Source organism: Gigantopelta aegis, chromosome 3, assembly GCF_016097555.1.
Source record: "Gigantopelta aegis isolate Gae_Host chromosome 3, Gae_host_genome, whole genome shotgun sequence".
Classification (NCBI taxonomy): Eukaryota; Metazoa; Mollusca; class Gastropoda; order Neomphalida; family Peltospiridae; genus Gigantopelta; species Gigantopelta aegis.
The window spans coordinates 60155046-60176821 of record NC_054701.1 but is presented as its reverse complement, the minus strand read 5'-3'; the positions used below and the strand labels follow the sequence as shown (position 1 = coordinate 60176821).

General features: G+C 33.8%; 1 protein-coding gene across 1 annotated transcript in view; it reads right to left on the bottom strand.

The window, feature by feature from the left end:
- Window positions 1–735: 735 nt before the first annotated feature.
- Window positions 736–21776, bottom strand: part of LOC121368346 — a 29500-nt gene continuing 8459 nt past the window's right edge. The window contains exons 9-27 of the mRNA XM_041493038.1: window positions 21461–21639; window positions 19288–19431; window positions 16284–16445; window positions 15876–15991; window positions 14230–14353; window positions 13048–13333; window positions 12306–12491; window positions 11280–11430; window positions 10293–10518; window positions 8664–8906; window positions 7680–7835; window positions 6908–7076; window positions 6191–6355; window positions 5578–5738; window positions 4785–4966; window positions 4086–4221; window positions 3505–3573; window positions 2469–2672; window positions 736–1880 (exon numbers count right to left, since the gene is read on the bottom strand). Of these exons, the coding sequence (XP_041348972.1) occupies window positions 1842–1880; window positions 2469–2672; window positions 3505–3573; window positions 4086–4221; window positions 4785–4966; window positions 5578–5738; window positions 6191–6355; window positions 6908–7076; window positions 7680–7835; window positions 8664–8906; window positions 10293–10518; window positions 11280–11430; window positions 12306–12491; window positions 13048–13333; window positions 14230–14353; window positions 15876–15991; window positions 16284–16445; window positions 19288–19431; window positions 21461–21639 (3098 nt within the window). The 3' untranslated portion in view covers window positions 736–1841. The remainder of the gene's footprint in view (window positions 1881–2468; window positions 2673–3504; window positions 3574–4085; window positions 4222–4784; window positions 4967–5577; window positions 5739–6190; window positions 6356–6907; window positions 7077–7679; window positions 7836–8663; window positions 8907–10292; window positions 10519–11279; window positions 11431–12305; window positions 12492–13047; window positions 13334–14229; window positions 14354–15875; window positions 15992–16283; window positions 16446–19287; window positions 19432–21460; window positions 21640–21776) is intronic.

Below are 21776 nucleotides of genomic sequence, written 5' to 3'. Positions count from 1 at the left end.
AAAATAGTTTTATTTATTGATTTTAGGACTTCAAGAACAGTATTAACTTTGGTGATGACAAAAGGTCATAGTAATGCCAGTGAAGTGTTTCTTGTTAAAATCTGACCAGCAAAACTATCGACAAATACATTCAAATATTAATAATGTATACAAATAAATACAACTTTAATAAATATGAACGTCAAATCTGAAGTGCACCTTCGTATCCTTTTTTTTTTTAACAAATACATTCATGATGAAAATAAAATGTTATATATGTATAAAAATATGAAGGAATAAATATAATATGAAAATTTGATTGAGTTAAGTCTTGAAAAGATGAAATATGCTGAAGAAACGTGAAAAAATGGCATAAGAGTGAAACATGGCACCAAAAGACTTCAACATGAAGTAATATAAAGCAAATTCCTACATTTTCAGTCACCGATAAGCTAAATCATTTCCATAGTATTTCCATAGTCAACCATCTGTAATGGTGGGTGTTTTTCTCCAGCAATTACACCCTATGCAATAGTGAGGCAATACCCTCACCAAGCTAGTGGCAAGCAACATATTTTGTACATTTATAAGTAATGTTATATTTTCTGCATATTGTAAATAGCAAATGAAAAAGAAAAGAAAAAGGTTTGTTTTGTTTAACGAAACCACTAGAGCACATCGATTATTAATCATCAGCTATTTGGTATTTTTGACATATAGTCTAAGAAAGGAAACCTGCTACATTTTTTCATTAGTAGTGAGGGATCTTTTATATGCACTATCCCATAGACAGGATAGCACATACCACAGCCTTTGATATACCAGTCGTGGTGCACTGGCTGGAACGAGAAATAACCCAATGGGCCTACTGACGGGGATATAGCAAATGAATAGCTATACCAATATACTTGGGAGGGTTCCATGTTGTCATCTTATCCTGTCTTGGACGAAGGAGCTGGCAGTGGCCAGAACATGTGACCATGACAGGCGTACACTATAACCACTTGCTCTGAATGTGAACGTTAAACCACTTGACCGTGTCACCATTTTAGTCTCTGTCATGGAAGCATTTTTTTAGCATTAGTTACCTAATACATGCAACTAAGAAATGTCTCTTTTCAAGTCAGATCACTACAGCATACCGTATATTCAAATGCACATCATACAAACCAGTCAAACAATTAAAATAAGAACATTTGATATAAAAGATCGTCTGTCATAATTTGTCTGATTATGGAGTCAGTCATACTAAGAGTCCACAATTATTGTAGAGCCCATACCTGTAAAACTTTATTTTAACCTAAAAATAGAACTGTAAACAGCTAAAGCGATGATTTTTGAAACACATTTATAACCGTCTGTAGCTCCGACTGAAAATGAATAATTCCTTTCACAGAGAATGGAAATCCTCCAAATTGTTTCAGAATTCCAGATTTTATCAGGATCTAAAACCAGTTCCTGTCTTTGTTCTTTGATGAAAAACTTAAAGCAACTCCTGCTTTTCAATCCACTTAAAAAAAAATCTTTATTTTTTATCTAGTGTTACGACCATCCCTGTTTTCACTACTTCACTCTTTTCTAAAAACAAATCTATACTTTGTTTTTAGCACATGTGGATGTAAAGTATTAATTTTAAATTATTTAATTTTTATTTGTTTTTCCAAATTTGAATGATATTATAACATTAATATCATTTTATAAAATTAAGATGAGTGAATAAAATGCAAATGTAAGTATTACTGGAAAATAAAATGTAATCAATTCATGATTAGAAACATTCTGTTCCTATGACCTAATACAACGAAACACTGGGAGACAAACTATAAAATCCTGCTCCAAATTTTTAGGTCTGTTAAAACATTTCACAGTGGTCCATATCCTGCATTCATCATAGCATTTTCCTGCAAGATAAAAAAAACAATAAATTGTAATTTAACATGAAAGAGGAAGTAAAACAACATTAATACTATTCTCATTGGAATTTATTTGGAGGAAGATTGTTAGTGACTCAACCCATAAAGAGTATATAAATAATACATGCCACATGCTGAGTACCCAACCGTTAAAAAGTTTGTTTTGTTTGAAGACACCACTAGAGCATATTAATTAATCATTGGCTATTGGACGTCAAACATTTGGTAATTCTGACATATAGTCTTAGAGAGGACGAAATCCACTACATTTTTCCATTAGTAGTAAGGGATCTATTATATGCACCATCCTAGACAGGATAGCACATACCATGGCCTTTGATATACCAGTCGTGGTGCACTGGCTGGTATGCGAAATAGTACCCAACAGATGCTGAGGTGTCCTAATCGCATAGTATACAATCCATTAAATTTTAAAAAACCCACCAAAACCCCACTTTATTGGGACATTCAGATCACCAATAACAAATTTTAAAACAATAAAGTCATAAAACTTGCTAATATAACAAACAGAATACATTATAAGTGTAAAAAACAAAAAACAAAAATAATGCTAACCATCAAATCATAAAATGTTTTTGTCACCACAGTTTCAAAGAACGACAGTTCCTTCTGAAAGATGGCACCCTTTATGCTTTGTTTCCGGTACTTGGGTTCGAGGCTGTCCATGACAATACTGTTTATTCTACGCCCTGACGGCTGGTCGCGAGCTTTTTTATACGCATCTAAATTTCCAACAGTCTCCAAAAGATAGTCATAGTTCTGAAAAAAAAATTGATGTATTTTCAAAAACAAAAATTTCAAATACTAAACAAATTTGATAAAAATTAACTTTGGATTTTTTCCAAGATTAAAACAGTAATAATCAAAGACAAAGATAAAAACCAAATCATTGACAAAGCAATTAGTGATAAAATTTATGGCATGCTTTCCTGTTCTGCTTAAAACTGACACGATATATCACTTTTTTCAAAGCTTATGCAAACACTGAAAAACATTATTTTGCATTTTAACCTTCTATTGAGTTCTTACAATGTTTTGTCAAATTCTAACATTAATTTTCAAACAAATTTCGTTTCGCGCTAGTATAGATTTATCCCCCCCCCCCCCCATGTATTTATTTATTTTATTTGTTTATTTATTTATTTGTTTTGTTTTGTTTGTTTGTTTGCTTATTTATTTATTTATCAATTTATTATTATGTGTTTTAACCATTATATCTTCTTTCTTCTTCTCCTATATTTCCCAGTCCTTTCCATTATATGCGTCATAGCAACTTGTTTCGTTTTTTACCAATCTTTAATTTATACAGAAACATTACAAAAGCATCATGTATCAAATTGTTATATATGACTATATAACATTATTATACAACAAATTAGATATATGTACTTGTATATAAATTATATTACTTTGATGTAAGGCCATGAATTCAAGGCTCCCCAACCTTGACATGGTCAGAATGAACTGGGGAAAATAAATATTTAAAAAAACAACAAAAAAACCACAATTCAAACAAGCACTGTCTGTAATATTTAAATTTTTTCAGTCCGGTAAACAAAATATGTAATGAGTGGTGCATACTGTTACTCACTAATAATTCTGGAATTTCTTGAAAGTCATAGTGACCATCCCACAGTGTCAATGTCAGACTACCAGAGTCCTAGAGAAATAAACATGTAAATGGAAGTTAATATACTGTGCAGATATATTTTAATTAAGGTTTTGAATTGACAATGATTATTATGTTAAGATATTACTTGTATGCTAGAAAAGACTGTTTTACTCAGTGATAATGTGTTATTTTTATATTAAATACAATCATTTTCAATGAAAATTCTTAGAAACATTTCATAACCGTAACTTCTAAATTTCACAATGGCAAAGCCATGTTGGCTTGAATGTTAACTGGTGGATAGTTGAAAGATAAATCAGTTCACATTTCAGTGCTGGGAAACATCGGCCAAGAAACAAGTGGAAATGTTATCATATTTATTTGTATCGTACACTGCATGCACACTGTAAAATAATTCTGGTAAACATCTTTTTCAATATGACTAGCATTATAAATTAATATTTATATATCTTCTTCCATAATTTGCTCCAAAACCTACAAAATATGTTCCTAGTACAAAAAACCCTACCTTCAAACCACCCAATAACGGAGTTACTTACAAATCGACTGTCCGAGTTCCAGATGCGCCTCTCTAAGACCGACTGGATGGAGCAGGTGGTCAGCTCTTCGAGAATGTCTGCCGATGGACTGCCCTTCATCACTGGAACATTGTGGGTGCCCATCAGAACAGAGTTACTGAAAGAGGAAAACATCAGTAAACAAAGATATATCAACATCTAAACCAGGCTTCTACTTTTAACGAGAATCCAGGAATTCAATTATCAATATATTCCCATGAATAAAAATCACAAAAAGCCCATTATCAACAGGTGTAGAAATTATCAGTCCAGCTACACTAATTCTGACATTACTCTTGCTTGAGGTTATTAACATCAATATTCCACATACTTTTATGTCCAATTCTAAAAATACTTGATACCAACAAACAATATGGATATACATATACAGTCCAGCCAAGTTCACCTCTCAACTCTAGTTCTGTGTAATACTCTTAGCTAGTAATACCAACAGAAAACATGGGTATACCCGTCAAACAGTGGAACTACAGTCCAGCCCAGGACATGTTCATCCCTCAACTCTAGTTCTGTGTAATTCTCTTAGCTAGTAATACCAACAGTAAACATGGGCATACCCCTCAAACAGTGGAACTACAGTCCAGTTCAGGACATGTTCATCCCTCAACTCTAGTTCTGTGTAATACTCTTAGCTAGTAATACCAACAGTAAACATGGGCATACCCGTCAAACAGTGGAACTACAGTCCAGCCCAGGACATGTTCATCCCTCAACTCTAGTTCTGTGCCATCAGCTGCCAACAGTTTTCCTGGACTCTTGTGATCAGGGCGGGGCTGATACATCACTTTCAGTCCAAACACCTGGATTATCAGACAGCTGAATGGATCCAATGAGGGATGCAGTTCCTAAACAAATACACAGAGATTAAAACAAACATTTAATTTGAAGGTAACAGATAAGAATTCTCAACATAACCAGATGGTTTATTTCTTTTCTTACCTGATAAAAACACTGGATAATGCAAATGAAAGCCACATTATTTGGGTTATTCTGTGAATCTTGAATAGTAAGCATTGCAGAAAAAATGCCATTAAATCAATTTTTTTAGTGAAATTGTTGGAAAAAACTACATTATTTGCACTTTTAATGTACTTTGTTCAAGGAAAGAAAGAAATGGCATGTTACTTTAACAATGTATTTTTTAAAACTACGACTATTTGGTGACTGACAAATGGATATTGCAACACTTGAGCGTAGATAGATGGAGAAGAAACTTAGAGCTTCCACACTGGTTAACTGTACCAAACAGTAGCAAGATATCTTTTATACCTGCAGAAAGGACCGACCATACCTTTAGATTAGAAAAAGCTCAATGGGTCCACAGGTTATAAGTACAACTACAGCCCAGACACGTGGCTCTAGCACTTAGCAACACTGTACCCCTGATTAGGGTTTAGATGATACTAAATAATAACTTTTTCATAGTACACAGTAATAACAAAGGGAAGTAACTCACCTTGGGCTCATCGGCCCATGCTGGAGCTTGCAGCGTACTTTCATAGATGTGTTTCAGGGTGACAAACTTGGCGTCCTGGCTGTATGACCCGTCTGAAGTTTGTGTCCCCAGCACAGTTTTACCTGGAGCTATTCGTGCCAAACATTCAATCAGGTACCCATCTGGAAGTAATTCACGTACACATTAATAAACAGGGGGAAAACATTTGTTAAACAGAGCTTTATTTGACAAAACAAATTATGCCAAGAAATTTACATATATCACTTAATATCTACTTAGCTAGAGTGTTTATCACTTATCTACTTAGCTTGAGTGTTTCCTAGATCGCCAACAACCAAATGGTCGCCAAATACTGCATCTTAAATACACTAATTACCCTATATCTGATGTGACGGACATTTCGATTTCATAATTTTGCATTTACCAAAACATTATTAAAAACAAATCGGAATAAATATTTTAACATCTTAGAATAATAATTTTAAAATTCCGTCTTCAAATTCAAAGAAAATTGTTCCATATTTTGCAAATACATAAAAATATGATTAAAAACACTTTCAATTGGTATAAATATTTTAACATTGTAGAATGATTACCAATACAAAACACTAACCGGGCAGACCGAAAGCCTGGTTGATCTTGATATTGAGTCCCGTACTGACTCGGTAGCGGACACATCTGATCAAGCTGAGGTGAGCGGCCGGCTGGTTAGCAGGCAGCTGTTTCCTGATGTCAAGCCGATCCTTGAGCCAACTCAACAAAGCCGAGTCTGTCCTACCTGCAAACATATAAAAACCAATGTGAAATAATGAGATGGAGACCGGCCTCAGTGGTGTCGTGGTTAAGCCATTGGACACAAGGTTCGTAGGTATTGGGTTCACAGCCCGGTACCGGCTCCCACCCAGAGCAAGTTTTAACGACTCAATGGGTTGGAGTAAGACCACTACACCCTCTTCTCTCACTAACAACTAACCCTCTGTCCTGGACAGACAGCCCAGATAGCCGAGGTGTGTGCCCAGGACAGCATGCTTGAACCTTAATTGGATATAAGCACAAAAATTAGTTGAAATGAATGAATGAAATAAAAACCAATGTGAAATAATGTTATTTGCATTCTTTATGGATAATTTATTATTATTATTCACTACACTTATTTTAAAGGATATTGTCAGTTTTTATCTACAGTTATTGTTAATTATATTGTACTAAATTGTAGATATATGAACATATTAACTTAGTTTATAAATTTAAACATTCAAAAACCAATATACTCAATCCATATAATACAAATGGTAATGTTAAATAAAAGAAATTTCCCAATAACTATTACCAATGTCAACTCCCTCAATCTGTTGCAGGCGAATTATCATCTCCTTCTCATTTTTGGGATACTGCATGCTGACACTGTAACTCCGGAATATCCGCTCCTCCGAGATGCTTGGACGGCAACTGTCTGAGAAATAATACCCCATTGAATACTTTGGGGCTATTATTGGATCCTGTCATGAAAAAAAACGAGAGAAAACTATCAAGATTCTTCATACTTTAATCAAAGTTGATCCAAATATTATTATAAATTTACGGTACTGTAAAGACACAAGTTTTGTAATTATTTTATATCCTAAATGAAAGTTGAAAAGTTTAATGACACTACTAGAGCACACTGACTGATTAACTGACTGACTGGACTGACTGACTGACTGACTGGACTGACTGGACTGACTGTCTGACTGGGTGATTGACTGACTGACTGACTGACTGACTGACTGACTGGGTGATTGATTGATTGATTGATTAACTGACTGACTGACCGACTGACTGGGTGATTGACTGACTGACTGACAGATTGACTGACTGACTGATTGATTGACTGATTGATTGATTAAGAACATATTAAACATTTGATAATTCTGAAACTCAGTCTACAGAAAAAAACTACTATATTTTACTTAGTAACAAGGGATCTTTTATAAGCACTTCCCATAGCCAGGTATATCAAAAGCAGTGGTATGTGCTGCCCTGTCTGTGGGAAAATGCATATAAAAGATCCCTTGCTACTAATGGGAAAATGTAGCCTAAATAAAAAATAATAATGTGCTAACCTTGACATGTGGAAGCAGCCTGATGAGCACGGAACAGGATGGTATGGCGGTCGCACCATCCAAGTCGCTGGACTTTAGACCAACTACACCTTTCTTTAGATCTGGCATTCCACTCCGCAGTCGCAACTGGTGACCTCCAACCCGCAACGCTCCTTTCTGAATCAACAAAAACATCCTTGTATTTCAACAACAATAATAGTAAATACCAACTTTACAATAACAACAACCACAACCATAATAACCAACAACAACAACCATAATAACCATAATAATAAACTATTAAAAAATGAATTTAAAAAAAATAAAAACAGAAACTATCAACATAAACTGTGTATATTACTGAAGCAAATTAAACTCTTTATCTTATGATAAACAATATTATGTGCAAAACAATACAAATTATAATCAGTTACTCTCATAGCATATTTCCAGCTTAAACAAGACAAAAATTCTCCCAGCCTCAAAATACCTTGTCTGTTATATAATTAATACATACTGTTGGAAATTCACTTAAAGCATACATTTTCATGTTAACTTCCATATCAAACAAAACCCCATGTCCAAAAAGAACTCTTTCCTTAAAATGTAATTAAAAGTTAAGTTTGTTTTGTTTAACGACGCCACTAGAGCACATTGATGTATTAATTATCAGCTATAGGATGTCAAACATTTGGTAATTTTGACATATAGTCTTAGAGAGGAAACCCGCTGTATGTGTCCATTAGTTGTAAGAGATCTTTTATATGCACCATCCCACAGAAAGGATAGCACATACCATGATCTTTGATATACCAATCATGGTGCACTGGCTGGAATGAGAAATAACACAATGGGCCCACCGACAGGGATCAATCCCAGACCAACCACGCATCAATCAAACGTTTCACCACTGTTTTATGTCCACCCTCAGAAAATATAATTTGATCATATTGCAATAACTGCACTACACAATTACAATACAAACAATATTATATTAAAATTTACCTTTCCACGAACATTAAATGTCGAAAACAAACAGCTCCCTATTACGACAATTCGCTCAGTAACAATGTCAACGGTGTACACTCTGATCAGCAGAAGGGTGTTGGGGTCGCAGTTCTTGGCTTCAGAATTGATGGTCATCCTATAGCTGAAGCAAGGTGACCGGGCTGGACTGTCAATGTCTGGAACAGCCAGGATGTCAGGCAGGTCTCCTATTTCACCTGTCTTCAGAATCCTACCAGTCACCTGATGGATAATGAATGAATGAAAGAATGAATGAATGAATGAATGCATGAATGAATGAATGAATGAATGAATGAATGAATGAATGAATGAATGAATGGGTGAATGAAAGAATGAATGAATGAATGAATGAATGGGTGAATGAATGAATGAATGAATGAATGAATGAATGAATGAATGGGTGAATGAATAAATGAAAAAAAAGTTTGTTTTGTTTAACGACACTACTAGAGCACATTGATTAATCATCAGCTACTAGAATTAACAATTAACAATTGTTAATTTTTACAGTCTTAGAGAAGAAACCTGCTACATGTTTTCATTAATAGCAAGGGATCTTTTATATGCAACATCCCATAGACAGGATTGCACATACCATGGGCTTTGATATACCAGTCATGGTACACTGGCACAAGAAATAGCCCAATGAGCCCACCGACAGGGATCGATCCCTAAACGGACCGCTTTACCAGTGGGCTACGTCCAGCCCTGAATAAATGAATGAATGAATGTATGACACCCCAACATAAAAATACACATCAGCTATTAGGTGTCAGACAAAGAGAAGTATACAAAATTCAATTCAATATGCTAATTTACATTAAAAATAAAATCTATATAATTATGTATTAAAAAAAAAGATAAAAAAAAAAAAGTGTAAAAAGCTATGAAAAAGCTGTTTTTCGACTTGTTTAAAAAAAAAAAAAAAAATCCTAAACATTCAACATCCATAAAAACAATAAAAAATGTTCTTTAGTTCCAAATATTATTAGAGACAAGAGAGAAAAAGTACATTAATCACATAAAACACATATGAAAGTAGAAAACCACACATAATCTGATTAAAATGATCAGAAAAATAATAAAGCTTTGTGTTAAATATAAAAATATATTTAGCATTCAATTTAATAAATGAAGATAGAAAAAAAAAAGTTTATCTTGTTTAACACCACCACTAGAGCACTGATTAATTAATAATAGACTATTGGATGTTAAACATTTGGCAATTCTGACATCAGAGAAAACCTCCTGCACTTAGCAGAAAGGGATCTTTTATATGCCGTTTGCCACAGACAGGATAGCATAAACCACAACCTTTGATATACCAGTTGTGGAGCATTGGTTGGGACAGGAAAAAATTCAGCGTGTTTGCCAAAAAGGTTCGACCTAAACACCTCAAGCAAGCACTCTAACACCTGAGCTAAATCCTGTCCCCAAATGATGAATGAATAAAATTAATATTTCTATTCCATATTAAGTTTGCATTTTGCTAGATTAGCTTTAGCCCATTTCATCTATCTCAAAACTTTAGCCCATTTCATCTATCTCAAAACTTTAGCCTATTTCAAATGTATTATTATTATTTGTTTTAAATAACTTCTCTATTACCTTGACAATAGTAGCATTGTCCGGAATGAAACGGACCCCGTCAATGTACAGATCAAACGGTTCAGTGTTAGAGGTGGGTTTCGGGTTACGGGCAGCTGCCTGCGTGACGTGCGCCACCCAGGGTTTGTTGTCTTCATCTAGGTCTGGACTTGGGGTGGCTTGCTGCACAGGAGCTGGGCTCGGTGATGGTGTGGGGAGAAGCACGACAGACTTTCTTGGAGAAATGCTGTGTAGAAAAATAAATTGTAACAGTACAGCTTGTTGTAATGTTTATAATAATCATTCCTGCTGTTCTTCTTAACACTTCATTATCAGTCATAATACTTTTACCTCATTTTAACAACTTTCCTTTCAACAGTAGTATTTTGGACTTTTTATCTCATCCAGATTCAGGTGAGTCTGATAAAATGCGAGTGTACTGGATTAAACAAATTTTAACTTTCTTTCCATAAAATCAACTTGTAAAATCAGAACAGATAATAACAAATCATTTTCAAGGTAACAAATAAAGGAACCCCCAATAATAACCCCCGAGACATACAACCTAGATTGAAATTACAGTGAAACCTCTCAAAACCGGACCCTCTGTAAACCGGAATTTCCTCAAAACCGGACATTTTTCATGGTCCTTGTTTAAATATCTGTGCAGCAAAGAACCTCACTAAACCGGATACCTCTTAAAACTGTACTTTTTACTTGATCCCTAGCGTTTCCGGTTTACGAGGAGTTTCACTGTACTTTAATATCGTGTCACTCACCTTTTATACAATACACAGTCTTTAATCATAAGCAGTTACAAATGGTATGGGACACTGCACGTAAATTACTGTATAATTGTCTGTCAATGCATAGAGTGTCACAAAAATTATTTGCTAATACTGACAGAAAGAAAACATGGACCAAGTTACCAAGAAAGATGTTTTGGGTGGGGAATAACAATATAGATTAGAGTTAACTGTGACGTAGCAATACTAGAGCCATACTTACACTGGAGGCTTCTGCCGTGTATCGAGGGGTGGAACTTGTGGTGTGATGGATTGAGCGGGTGACAAACCTCGTGGCGACTCATCATCAAATGGCTTGTTTCGTGGGTCATAGACTACAGCACTCAACTCAGAGTTGTAACCAATCAAACCATCTGTAGAAATCAAATACAGGAGGTCAAATGATCTCCATTACATGTAAACGTAATATATATATTTATCATATATTTTCTAGCATATCGAGTGTAATCAAAGTATGTGATCACAAACTTTCAGAATTTGATAACTTTGCAAATTAGATGTAAATTAATCGAGGTCACTGGACTATGTTTATTGACATTTCAGCAAATGTGCTACAGTTACACTCCATAACTGATGTGCGCATTCATAGTCATCAAACAAAAACATTTCAATAGCAACAGTACACTGAAAGCTGTCCAGCATTCAGAAAACAAAAAACGTTAAGCACTAGTTAATTTTTACGTAAAGACATCCAAAATGACGTCATTTAAGTTTGACATCATTTCCATTAAAAAAATCCAATGTGTCACATATTCTTATGTCATTTAAATATCTAGTAATGGTGGATTGGAATAAAAGTTGTGTGTACAGTTTACAAAAACACGTATTAAACTTGAGATTATACGATAGATATTATTACCCTCTTGTGTTTTGGTATCATCAATATCATATATTAGGAATAAAAATAATGTATTATGTGAGCATGCAATTTTCAATGAAAGTATGCTTTTTGAAACATAATATGGTACTATACAAACCCCACATTCTGTTCTTTGTACCACTAAGTTACATCTTGATGTTTTCAGTCAGGGTATGCCTCTTAAATACCATTATACTATACAAACCCCACTATTTGTTCTTTGTACCACTAAGTTACATCTTCATGGTTTCAGTCAAGGTATGCCTCTTAAATACATTATACTATATAAACTCCACCTTCTGTTCTTTGTATCCTGATGTTGTCAGTCAGGGTACACCTCTTAAATACATTATAATATACAAACCATACCTTCTGTTCTTTCTGATGGAGTTCGAGGTTGTGCAGTAAGAAATGACTCAGATATTTCTCCAGGGTGAAGGGTGAAGGGGTGTCGACCAGCTAACAAGTTCCACACCGGTTCAGCAGATGCTCGCCCTCCCCCACCTCTCCTGTACAGAGGAATGCGAGCCCAACCAACAGCAACTGGGGTCAATCCTGAAAAAAAAACCGTAACAGTCTTAGAACATAGGTGTTTTATTAGTTTTTCTCATTGCATGAAGGTTCTGGGATAATTTTATATCTCAAGAGAATTTGGTGCAGTTAATGAATGATTAAATAAATATGCTAGAATGTCTGCTTTAAAAAAGCAACACATTTAAAAAAAATAAAAAATTAATACGCTTTTTCTTCTGGATGTAGCACAAAAAGAAAAAAAAAACGAGGTTTTTTTGAAAATGAAGCAAAACAGTCCGAATAAAACCTAATTTTTGCTCTATATTTACAAAATGTTTTACTTTTCACTTAAACATTCACTATCATTATATAAAAGAAAAGTTATCAAAATCAGCAATATTTTATTCCATTCATAATTATATAAAAAATAATATGGGGGTTAGTACCAGTGCCATATTTATTTGGCCTCATGTACCATGATTTATAATAAATTACCTTTTAGACCTTACATACAATGTAAGCAGTTTTACATCTTTTATATTATCTAACTACTGTACTGCATGTAAACGTGTAATACATCCGATATATTACAACCCACTTTCAGACTCCTGCATGTCTCGTCTGTGGTATTCCAATCTCAAAATGGCATACGGATAGGCTCCGAGTTCTCGTTCGACATCGTACTGTGACAGATCCAGATTTTCATAAACAAATTTCTCCTGTGACAGGACGAGCTGGTAGACGACATTGCCGTAATTGTCACTACTGGCACTGCTAACCACGAAGCTGCTCAGTGAAAGGCGAGAACGCAGTTTGATACTGCCAAAGTAAACTCCAACAAACATCTTCAGGTTGGAAGCATCTACCTGTGCCAGCCACGATTCCTGTTAAAAAAAACAACAACACAGAAACATGATTAGTAGATGAGTTATATCAAAACGATTAGTCTAATACAAAACAAAGATTTTCTACAAGGAAGAGAGTAAACTAGTCCATACCAAAGGGAATGCCTTTTTTCATACTATAGATTTACTACAAGTTTGTTTTCTAATTGGAAAGGAAGGAAATGTTTTATTTAACGATGCCCTCAACACATTTTATTTACGGTTATATGGCATCGGATTCTAAATTAGATACAAAAATAGGTTTTTTTTTGTTATTTCCAAAACACTTTTACTTTTCTTCTTACGTCAAACAAAACTGAAACTATTTACAAAAACATTTTTGTAAGACGATGGGATGGACTATAGAATGATGTGTACAGCATTACTTTCATTTTCAGAAAGTCTTGACTTACATCCTTGACTTCAAGTAAAAGTTTTGCAAAATCCAAATTATAATGGTTGTATTAAATCCAGATTTTAATACACACAATATTTATAATATAATCAACTGAACTATTATCATCTGATGAAAGTGACATGTTTTGTAGTAACAACAATTTTGTTTCCAAACACATGGTTTTGAAATAGAATGCATACATTATATCACTCATTTTGTAACACAAATGTCTGGCTGGCATTACAACATCTATTTTGAATAAAAACTCATTTTCTTTATTGAAAATTTGCTTACTGACCAGTCATCTAAACAGATAAATATTCTGTCCAGTGAACATAGAACACAAACCAAATCACAAAGAGGATTCAATTTTCTTCTTCTCTTGAATTCTGAAACTATGAAACATTTAAAATCTTACATTACCAAAACTATGTCATTAAAAGTATAATCTATTTATCTAACAAACTGAACAATTACCATGGGGTTTGTACATACACACCTTTTTGACAGACTCTGATGGGACGACAAGTTTTATCCTGATATCTTTAATCCCACACGGACTCAGGAAGCCTGGGACAGGGCTGTGGGTCACAGATGATGGAGTCTGTCTTGTGTCTGGGGTCCTGCACAATCATTAAAATAACAACATTAATTAATATATATTACAGGTTATAAGAACTTCTTAATCAGCTGTTATCGGTCAAACAATGATAAATTGTATACATTAAAAAAAAAGTAAAGAAAAAAAAGAAAAGAGAGAAAACATTTTAACAAGAAATAATTAAATTTTCTTTGTGTCTATACACTTTACGGCAATCTGATTGGTCCAGAGGTGCTTACTTTTTTTTGTTCATATCTCGATGAACCGAAAAAATTTAAGCCACACCTACTACCCCCAGCCCCACCCCCCACACACACACTGACTCACACTACTTTTGCGCAACAAGCCGGATTATTCTGGCAATCATATTTAGATATTTTGAAGAAAACACTCACGATAAATTAATGGAAAATGCTATAGCAGAGTAGACAAGTAGATATATATGCATTGATGTTTTTTGATTTTTTTTTAAACCCCAAAACCCCAACCTCTTTGCTAATCATGACAAGAGACTCGGTCGATGGCCAAAGAAATCATGTAGGAAACTTCACTTCTGTAACTTACTTGTAAGCGATGTTCTACAGCTGTTGGTGAAAATTAAATGGTTCCACCAACAGCATAAATGTTAGACACGTTCTCTTCGTTAACTTTCATAAAATATAAACTAAACACAAATAGGACAATTCCTTCCAATAACTAAACGATCCGTAAAAATGCACAGCAGCTAGAGGAAATGACGTCATTTACAAAAACATCACCTGATTCAAATGATAGTGAATGAACGTTTGCATTCTTATGCAACATAAGTATCAATGAAGTTTACACAAACAATACTACAGGTGTATTTAAAGCTAAGCAAAATAAATTCAGTTATGTATTGTTAAAGTATGCATATAAATTTAATTATAAGATTTGACCGCAATTATTTTTTGGTTCATGCAAGTATGAACCGAAAAAACGCTGTGCACACTTTTGTATGATCCGCTATGCGGGCTCATACAATGTCCACCTTGTTGTTTTGGTTCATACTTGCATGAACCCAAAAATAACTGCGGTCAATTCTTAAATAAATCCTAAAAAAAATTGAGATGTTCATCTGCCTATTTCATTTTATGCATTATTTGATTATTCAAAGATTATATTTCTTTACAAATTTAAAAAAAATCAAATCTTAAATCTGTGGAATTGTCAGCAGAAGCTTGATATATTTGATTCATTTGTTGTTTAAACAATTCCAGAAATTACATTCTTATAAATAATGTACCGCTGGATGATCAATTGAAGTGCATACTGGATTTACAAATATGTTTGTTCCAAAAGCTGACAATAAATGAATATGGCAGTACAGCCACTAGCTATATATGTATTGTGTTTATTTTATGAGAGAATTTGGAACTTTTCGTTTTTTAACAAATAATTTCCTTTTTTCTCTTTTCCTCTTTTTTTCTTAGTTTTTTTAAATCACAGCAATAAAATCTGAAAATGATTGGCTTGATGGCAAGCTGATTTTATAAAAATTAGAGAAATCCTGCTAAACAACTTACAAAGGTCTTTGTCTGTTTTGGTAAGGGACTTCCATCAAATCTTTACCATTCTCCAAATGTATCCAGGAAGCTTGCACATCACAGGTATATAGTTTACATGGTTCGTAAAAAAATACCTGAAATGTGGACAATTCAGAACTTGTCATAAATCAAGAAATGGCATCAGAAAATATCAGTACTATTATCACATATCATGATGGTAACCAGAAATCTTATTAATTGTAAAAACTATTTAATATAAAAGATATATCAGATTTTGTAATTTAAATGTGTCATAACAATTTTTATTATTATTCCATTGTCTTAACTGATAAATTTTGAAAATAGGGTTTGAATTTTTATTTTATTATTATTACAAATCTATGGGCTGTACATTTTATATTATAACCAGGAATGACAGATACATGCCTGTTTCATTTCCACATAATCGTGAGCTTCCATGAACTTATAGCGCAGGAGTTCGAGCAGTGACAGGCAGAAATTCTGTAAAACTGAATGTCTCCAGCCCTGCATGAAGCACTGATCCCACACATACATGACTCCTGGGGCATCCAACACACTGACGAAACCCTGTAGATAAACAAAGTTTAATAAATCAATAAATAGCATGTAACTAACTACCTGTAGATAAACAAAGTTTAATAAATCAATAAATAGCATGCAACTAACTACCTGTAGATAAACAAAGTTTAATAAATCAATAAATAGCATGCAACTAACTACCTGTAGATAAACAAAGTTTAATAAATCAATAAATAGCATGCAACTAACTACCTGTAGATAAACAAAGTTTAATAAATCAATAAATAGCATGTAACTAACTACCTGTAGATAAACAAAGTTTAATAAATCAATAAATAGCATGCAACTAACTACCTGTAGATAAACAAAGTTTAATAAATCAATAAATAGCATGTAACTAACTACCACAAAACACTGACAAAACTTGCCAGTATGTACATATTCTAGGTTATCAGGGCTAGCGCTGGTGCTCGCCAAATTCGCCAATTGCGAATTTTGAAAGCAGTTGGCAAATTTTATGTTAGTTTGATGAAATAATTTCATGTAATAATTAACATTTTTTTAAAAATAACTGACAATTTCTGCAATTTTTAAAGTTTATTAGACAATTAGGCGAAATGTTTTGCTAACCCAGAGCAGATTCCCCCTGCCACTCCTGAGCATTTTGATGAGTGTAATTTTATTTGTTTTACTCTGCTGGGTTTTAAAAAAAAGAAAGTCTATTTTTAAACGATTTCTGTTGACTGAAATAGTAAATAAAGCACTGTTCATTAAAGGAGGGGACAATTAAAGCATTTGGCCTGGTATGCATATTCAACGATATATAATGCACATTATTGCTTAATATCAACAAGTATAATTGTATAGTTAATTAATAAAATGGTTAAATGTGACGGCTATTATATATAACGGGCGCAGCCATTTTGTACCATCCCAGTGAATACGCCCTCTGGCGAGCTGGTGGTTACGTAATACCTAACGTGTCACGTCAGGAATTAGTCTTCGAACTGAAGAAACAAAACATACCTGATTTTTGCAGATGCATCGCAATGTTCTGTAATTATATCCATCCTACCAATTATATATTATTTTTCAATACAAAATAAACCACCATTATCAAAGTGTTGAAATAACTATATTATGTTTCATACATAAATTAACCCACGTACTGAAACAATAATCGGAGTGTTTTCTTGGTTAATTAGTCTTTTCTTTTCGTGGCCTTTCTGTGGTTCCTAATTGGCAGGTGTATATTCAGACAGTCCCCAGACACTGTGTCTAGACACACTAGAAAAACATGCCTCTTTTATGAAGATCACAGGGTACTGTGTGATAACAGCACGGATACACCTCAAATCGTAATGGACATTATCAGCCGCCTGCTTTATTACTGTAAGTAATTCTGTAAAACCCTTGATTAAGTAGACTTTCCCATCTAAAATCACAAAACTGACCAATTACGTCATCCCAAAGAAAAGAAAAGTATCACTTGGGTATCGTGAGTGGTAGTTTTTGCTCGAACGTGCCCTACCAATAGGCCTAATAGTATGCATTTTTTCTTTGGATTTTTTTAAAAAAGAAAAATACTATAACTCCATTTCGTTCTATTGATGTAACCTGAAATACATTTATTTAAATAGTTTATTATACTATCAAGTCATTTATGTTGTTTTACAAGTCAGGTTGATGAAAGCGAAGCACCTTGTCGTAAATTAGAGCGTTTGTTTACACTGTGCATAGAGAAGATGGACGGAGCTGACGTCACTTCGCCCCAAGCTATACCACCGGACGTCACAAAAACGAAACAAAATGGCTGCCCCCAGTTAGCAGGAATAATCATGGTTTTTTATTAACTCTAAAATTACGCATTTTTCATTTGTTAAAGTGTCAATATGTGTTGGTGGTCCGGTATGCATCTTTCCAACACATAAGGCTCTTGTTTGAGTTGACTCTACCTTTAATAGCCTAGAAATGTTCTTGGAATCAAAATGATTCAAATGAGGAATAAAAAATGAGTTTAGTAAACAATACTTCTGATGGTTTACCAGGGCACAATGAATCACTTGTTAATTTGAGCCACTGTGACCATCGGTGGGTCCTTTAAGCTATTTCTCATTTCAGCCAATTCACCACCACTGCTATATCAAAGACCTTGGTGTATGCTATCCTGTCTGTGGGATGGTGCACATAAAAGATACCTTGCTACTAATGAACATTTTAGCAGGTTTCTTCTCTAAGACTATATATAAAAATTACCAAATGTTTGACATAAAACAGCCAATAGATGTGCTCTAGTGGTGTCGTTACACAAAATAAACTTCGACTTTCATAAACTGATGACTTCATTTTGGAATTTCTATTTATTTGTTTTAATAAATAGCCAAAGATCCACTGTGCCCTTGAAAAATAATTATCACTAACAAGTGGGTTACGATGAATATGTAGCTGGTTAAATAAAGAACATGGTGGTCAAATTTAAATATACAAATGTTTTAGGCAATATTTGGTTTGGCCATTTAATATGTCAGCTGCCACGCAATCTTGACTTTAAACTACAAGAAATTGTGGAACATACAGTTCATTTCATTTCAACTTATTTTTGTGCTTATATCCAATTAAGGTTCAAGCACGCTGTCCTGGACGCATACACACCTCAGTTATCTGGGCTGTCTGTCCAGGACAGTGGGTTAGTTCTTAGTTGGTTAGTGGTTAGTGTTAGAAAGAGAGAAGAGGGTGTAGTGGCCTTACACCTACCCACTGAGCCCTTAAGAACTCGCTCTGGGTTGGAGCAGGTACTGGGCTACGAACCCTGTACCTACCAGCCTGTACTCCGATGGCTTACCAGCAGCGCCACCGAGGCCGGTAACGTACAGTTAACAAACCAACTCACTTCTCCAATCCATCTCCTTAAAAAGATGAGTGGGTCAGCCAGCAGTTCACCAGACATGTTTTCAGCCTTCACTGTTCCGGGTGTCGCTTTCAACAGGGCCTCTGCTTTAGCCTTTTCTTCATGAATTAGCTGAACTAGGAACTCCTTTTAAGAAAGACAGAAAACATGTGTAAACCTTAACCTATGAACTCAAATGGTGATATTTACAAATGCCATATTTACAAATTTTGAATGATTAATACTTACGCAATAATATAGCTGTCAGGGCTCACACTGGAATGAAATTTGGTTTAGTCAATTTTAAATATGTAGAGTATTTTCTTGAAAATTATTAAAATGTGGTTAATTTAAGGAATTTTTTTTATTAGCAATGGCAATGGATATCATTTCAATAATGTTATCTTCAGTTTGCTTTGATTTTGCTGATAGCAAAGACTGAATACAACATTCTTTTTCACAAAATAAAACAAAATCTTATCAAGATGAAAGAGATTTTTCCTTAAAATTATGTTGAACTATAAAATTTTAAACTTAAAAGTACAAAATGTGAATACAGTGACCAATATGCACAAATCTGTACTTATTACAACACTACAACAAATGAAACCAACATTTAAATGTAAAACAGTGTAAAATCACTGTCCTAATAAAATCCATCATAACTTATGACATTTCATAATATTTATATGAAAGTGAGAATATCAAACCGTGGTACATGATCAAACGTGTGGTGTCACTGTTTATATGCTTATATGTGAGGAACATCAAACTGACACAATACCAAACATCAATCATAGCCAGTGGAGGTATAACATTAAAACAAAATCAGTAATATCAAACCCTGTGGCTATTTTATATAATTTATGCAAATGAAGAACATCAGTGATAACCAGCAGTGGTAATTTTATATAATAAATAATATTATTAAACTGTGGTACACTGTCATACAATTTTATATAATTTATGTAAGTGAGGAATATTAAACTGTGGTACACTGTCATATGATTTTATATAATTTATGTAAGTGAGGAATATTAAACTGTGGTACACTGTCATATGATTTTATATAATTTATGTAAGTGAGGAATATTAAACTGTGGTACACTGTCATATGATTTTATATAATTTATGAAAGTGAGGAATATTAAACTGTGGTACACTGTCATTACATTTTATCCTGTAACCATTGTTTCTACTGACAGATTATGATGACCGATTAAAGAAAAGTCATAAATGTATATCTAGCAGATTATGACTTTTGACATCACTCATGCGACGTCACACACATAGCTACATTACAAAATTGCTCATTTGACTTCTAGGTCATCGTACAATGTAGCTAATTTTATGGTCTGCAGGATAAAGATAATAACTAGTTAATGGCATAGGATATTGGCTTTATCCTGTGAAGGTTAGAATGAGAAATTCTGCGAGGCTTACATCATTAAATACTTATTCTCTATTTATATAATTAATGTAAGTGAGGAATATTAAACTGTGGAACACTGTTATATGATTTATTTTAATTAATGTACGTGAGGAATGTTAAACTGTGGTACACTGTCATAACCAGTGGTGGACATTTTGACATATTAAAGTGGTGTATATAATTATATGGTACACTATTTACACTGTTTTCTTTGTTGAACAACACACCAAAATTAGGCAATTTTTACCTCCCGCTGCCTCGCCAATTTTCTAAGCTGCATAAAAAGATGACATTAATCAAACGACAATCCCATTTTTCCTGGCTAATTTTCATAAAGTCTGTTATCTTAATACTAATAATAGCCAGACCTATAGTATACATTAAAGTTATACATCTGCCACACATTAATAACATAACCAAACAAGTAAAATGAAAGTCTTTATTTTCCTGAATTAAACAATTATTTTAACCTTGACACCGACATTGGACATAGCTAATCAGGAAATGGAAATGTTTTATATAATGCTGCACTCAACACATTTTATTTATGGTTATATAGCATCGGACATATGGTTAAGGACCACACAGATATTGTTAATCAAGTAATTTTCAAATCTTATCAAAAGTATACTAAAAGTATCAGTTTTATTTTTAATATAATGTATATTTTTCAATAACTAAAAGTATCAGTTTTTTAATTTTTAATATAATGTATATTTTTAAACAACTGTTTTAAATACAAACCTTTGGATTGACCTTGACATTGACACTGGATATAGTCTTGAGATGGTCGTGTAACTCAGGATCACTCTGTTGCAATGTGTTCATGACCTGCTCTGCAATTGCAAACACCTGCGGCCACGTCGGAAAACAGTTGGTGTTCAAAAGATCCAGGTACATAGCCAGTTCAAACACATGTTCCCCTGGAATAAAAAAAATACTAGGTTTCAGTTTTATTTCAGTAAGTAACATTACTATTCCATTGTGGTGATAGCATGACTGAAGTTGAACATTAAAAAACACACAACAAAAAATCTTTTTCAAATCTCTCACCCTGGAT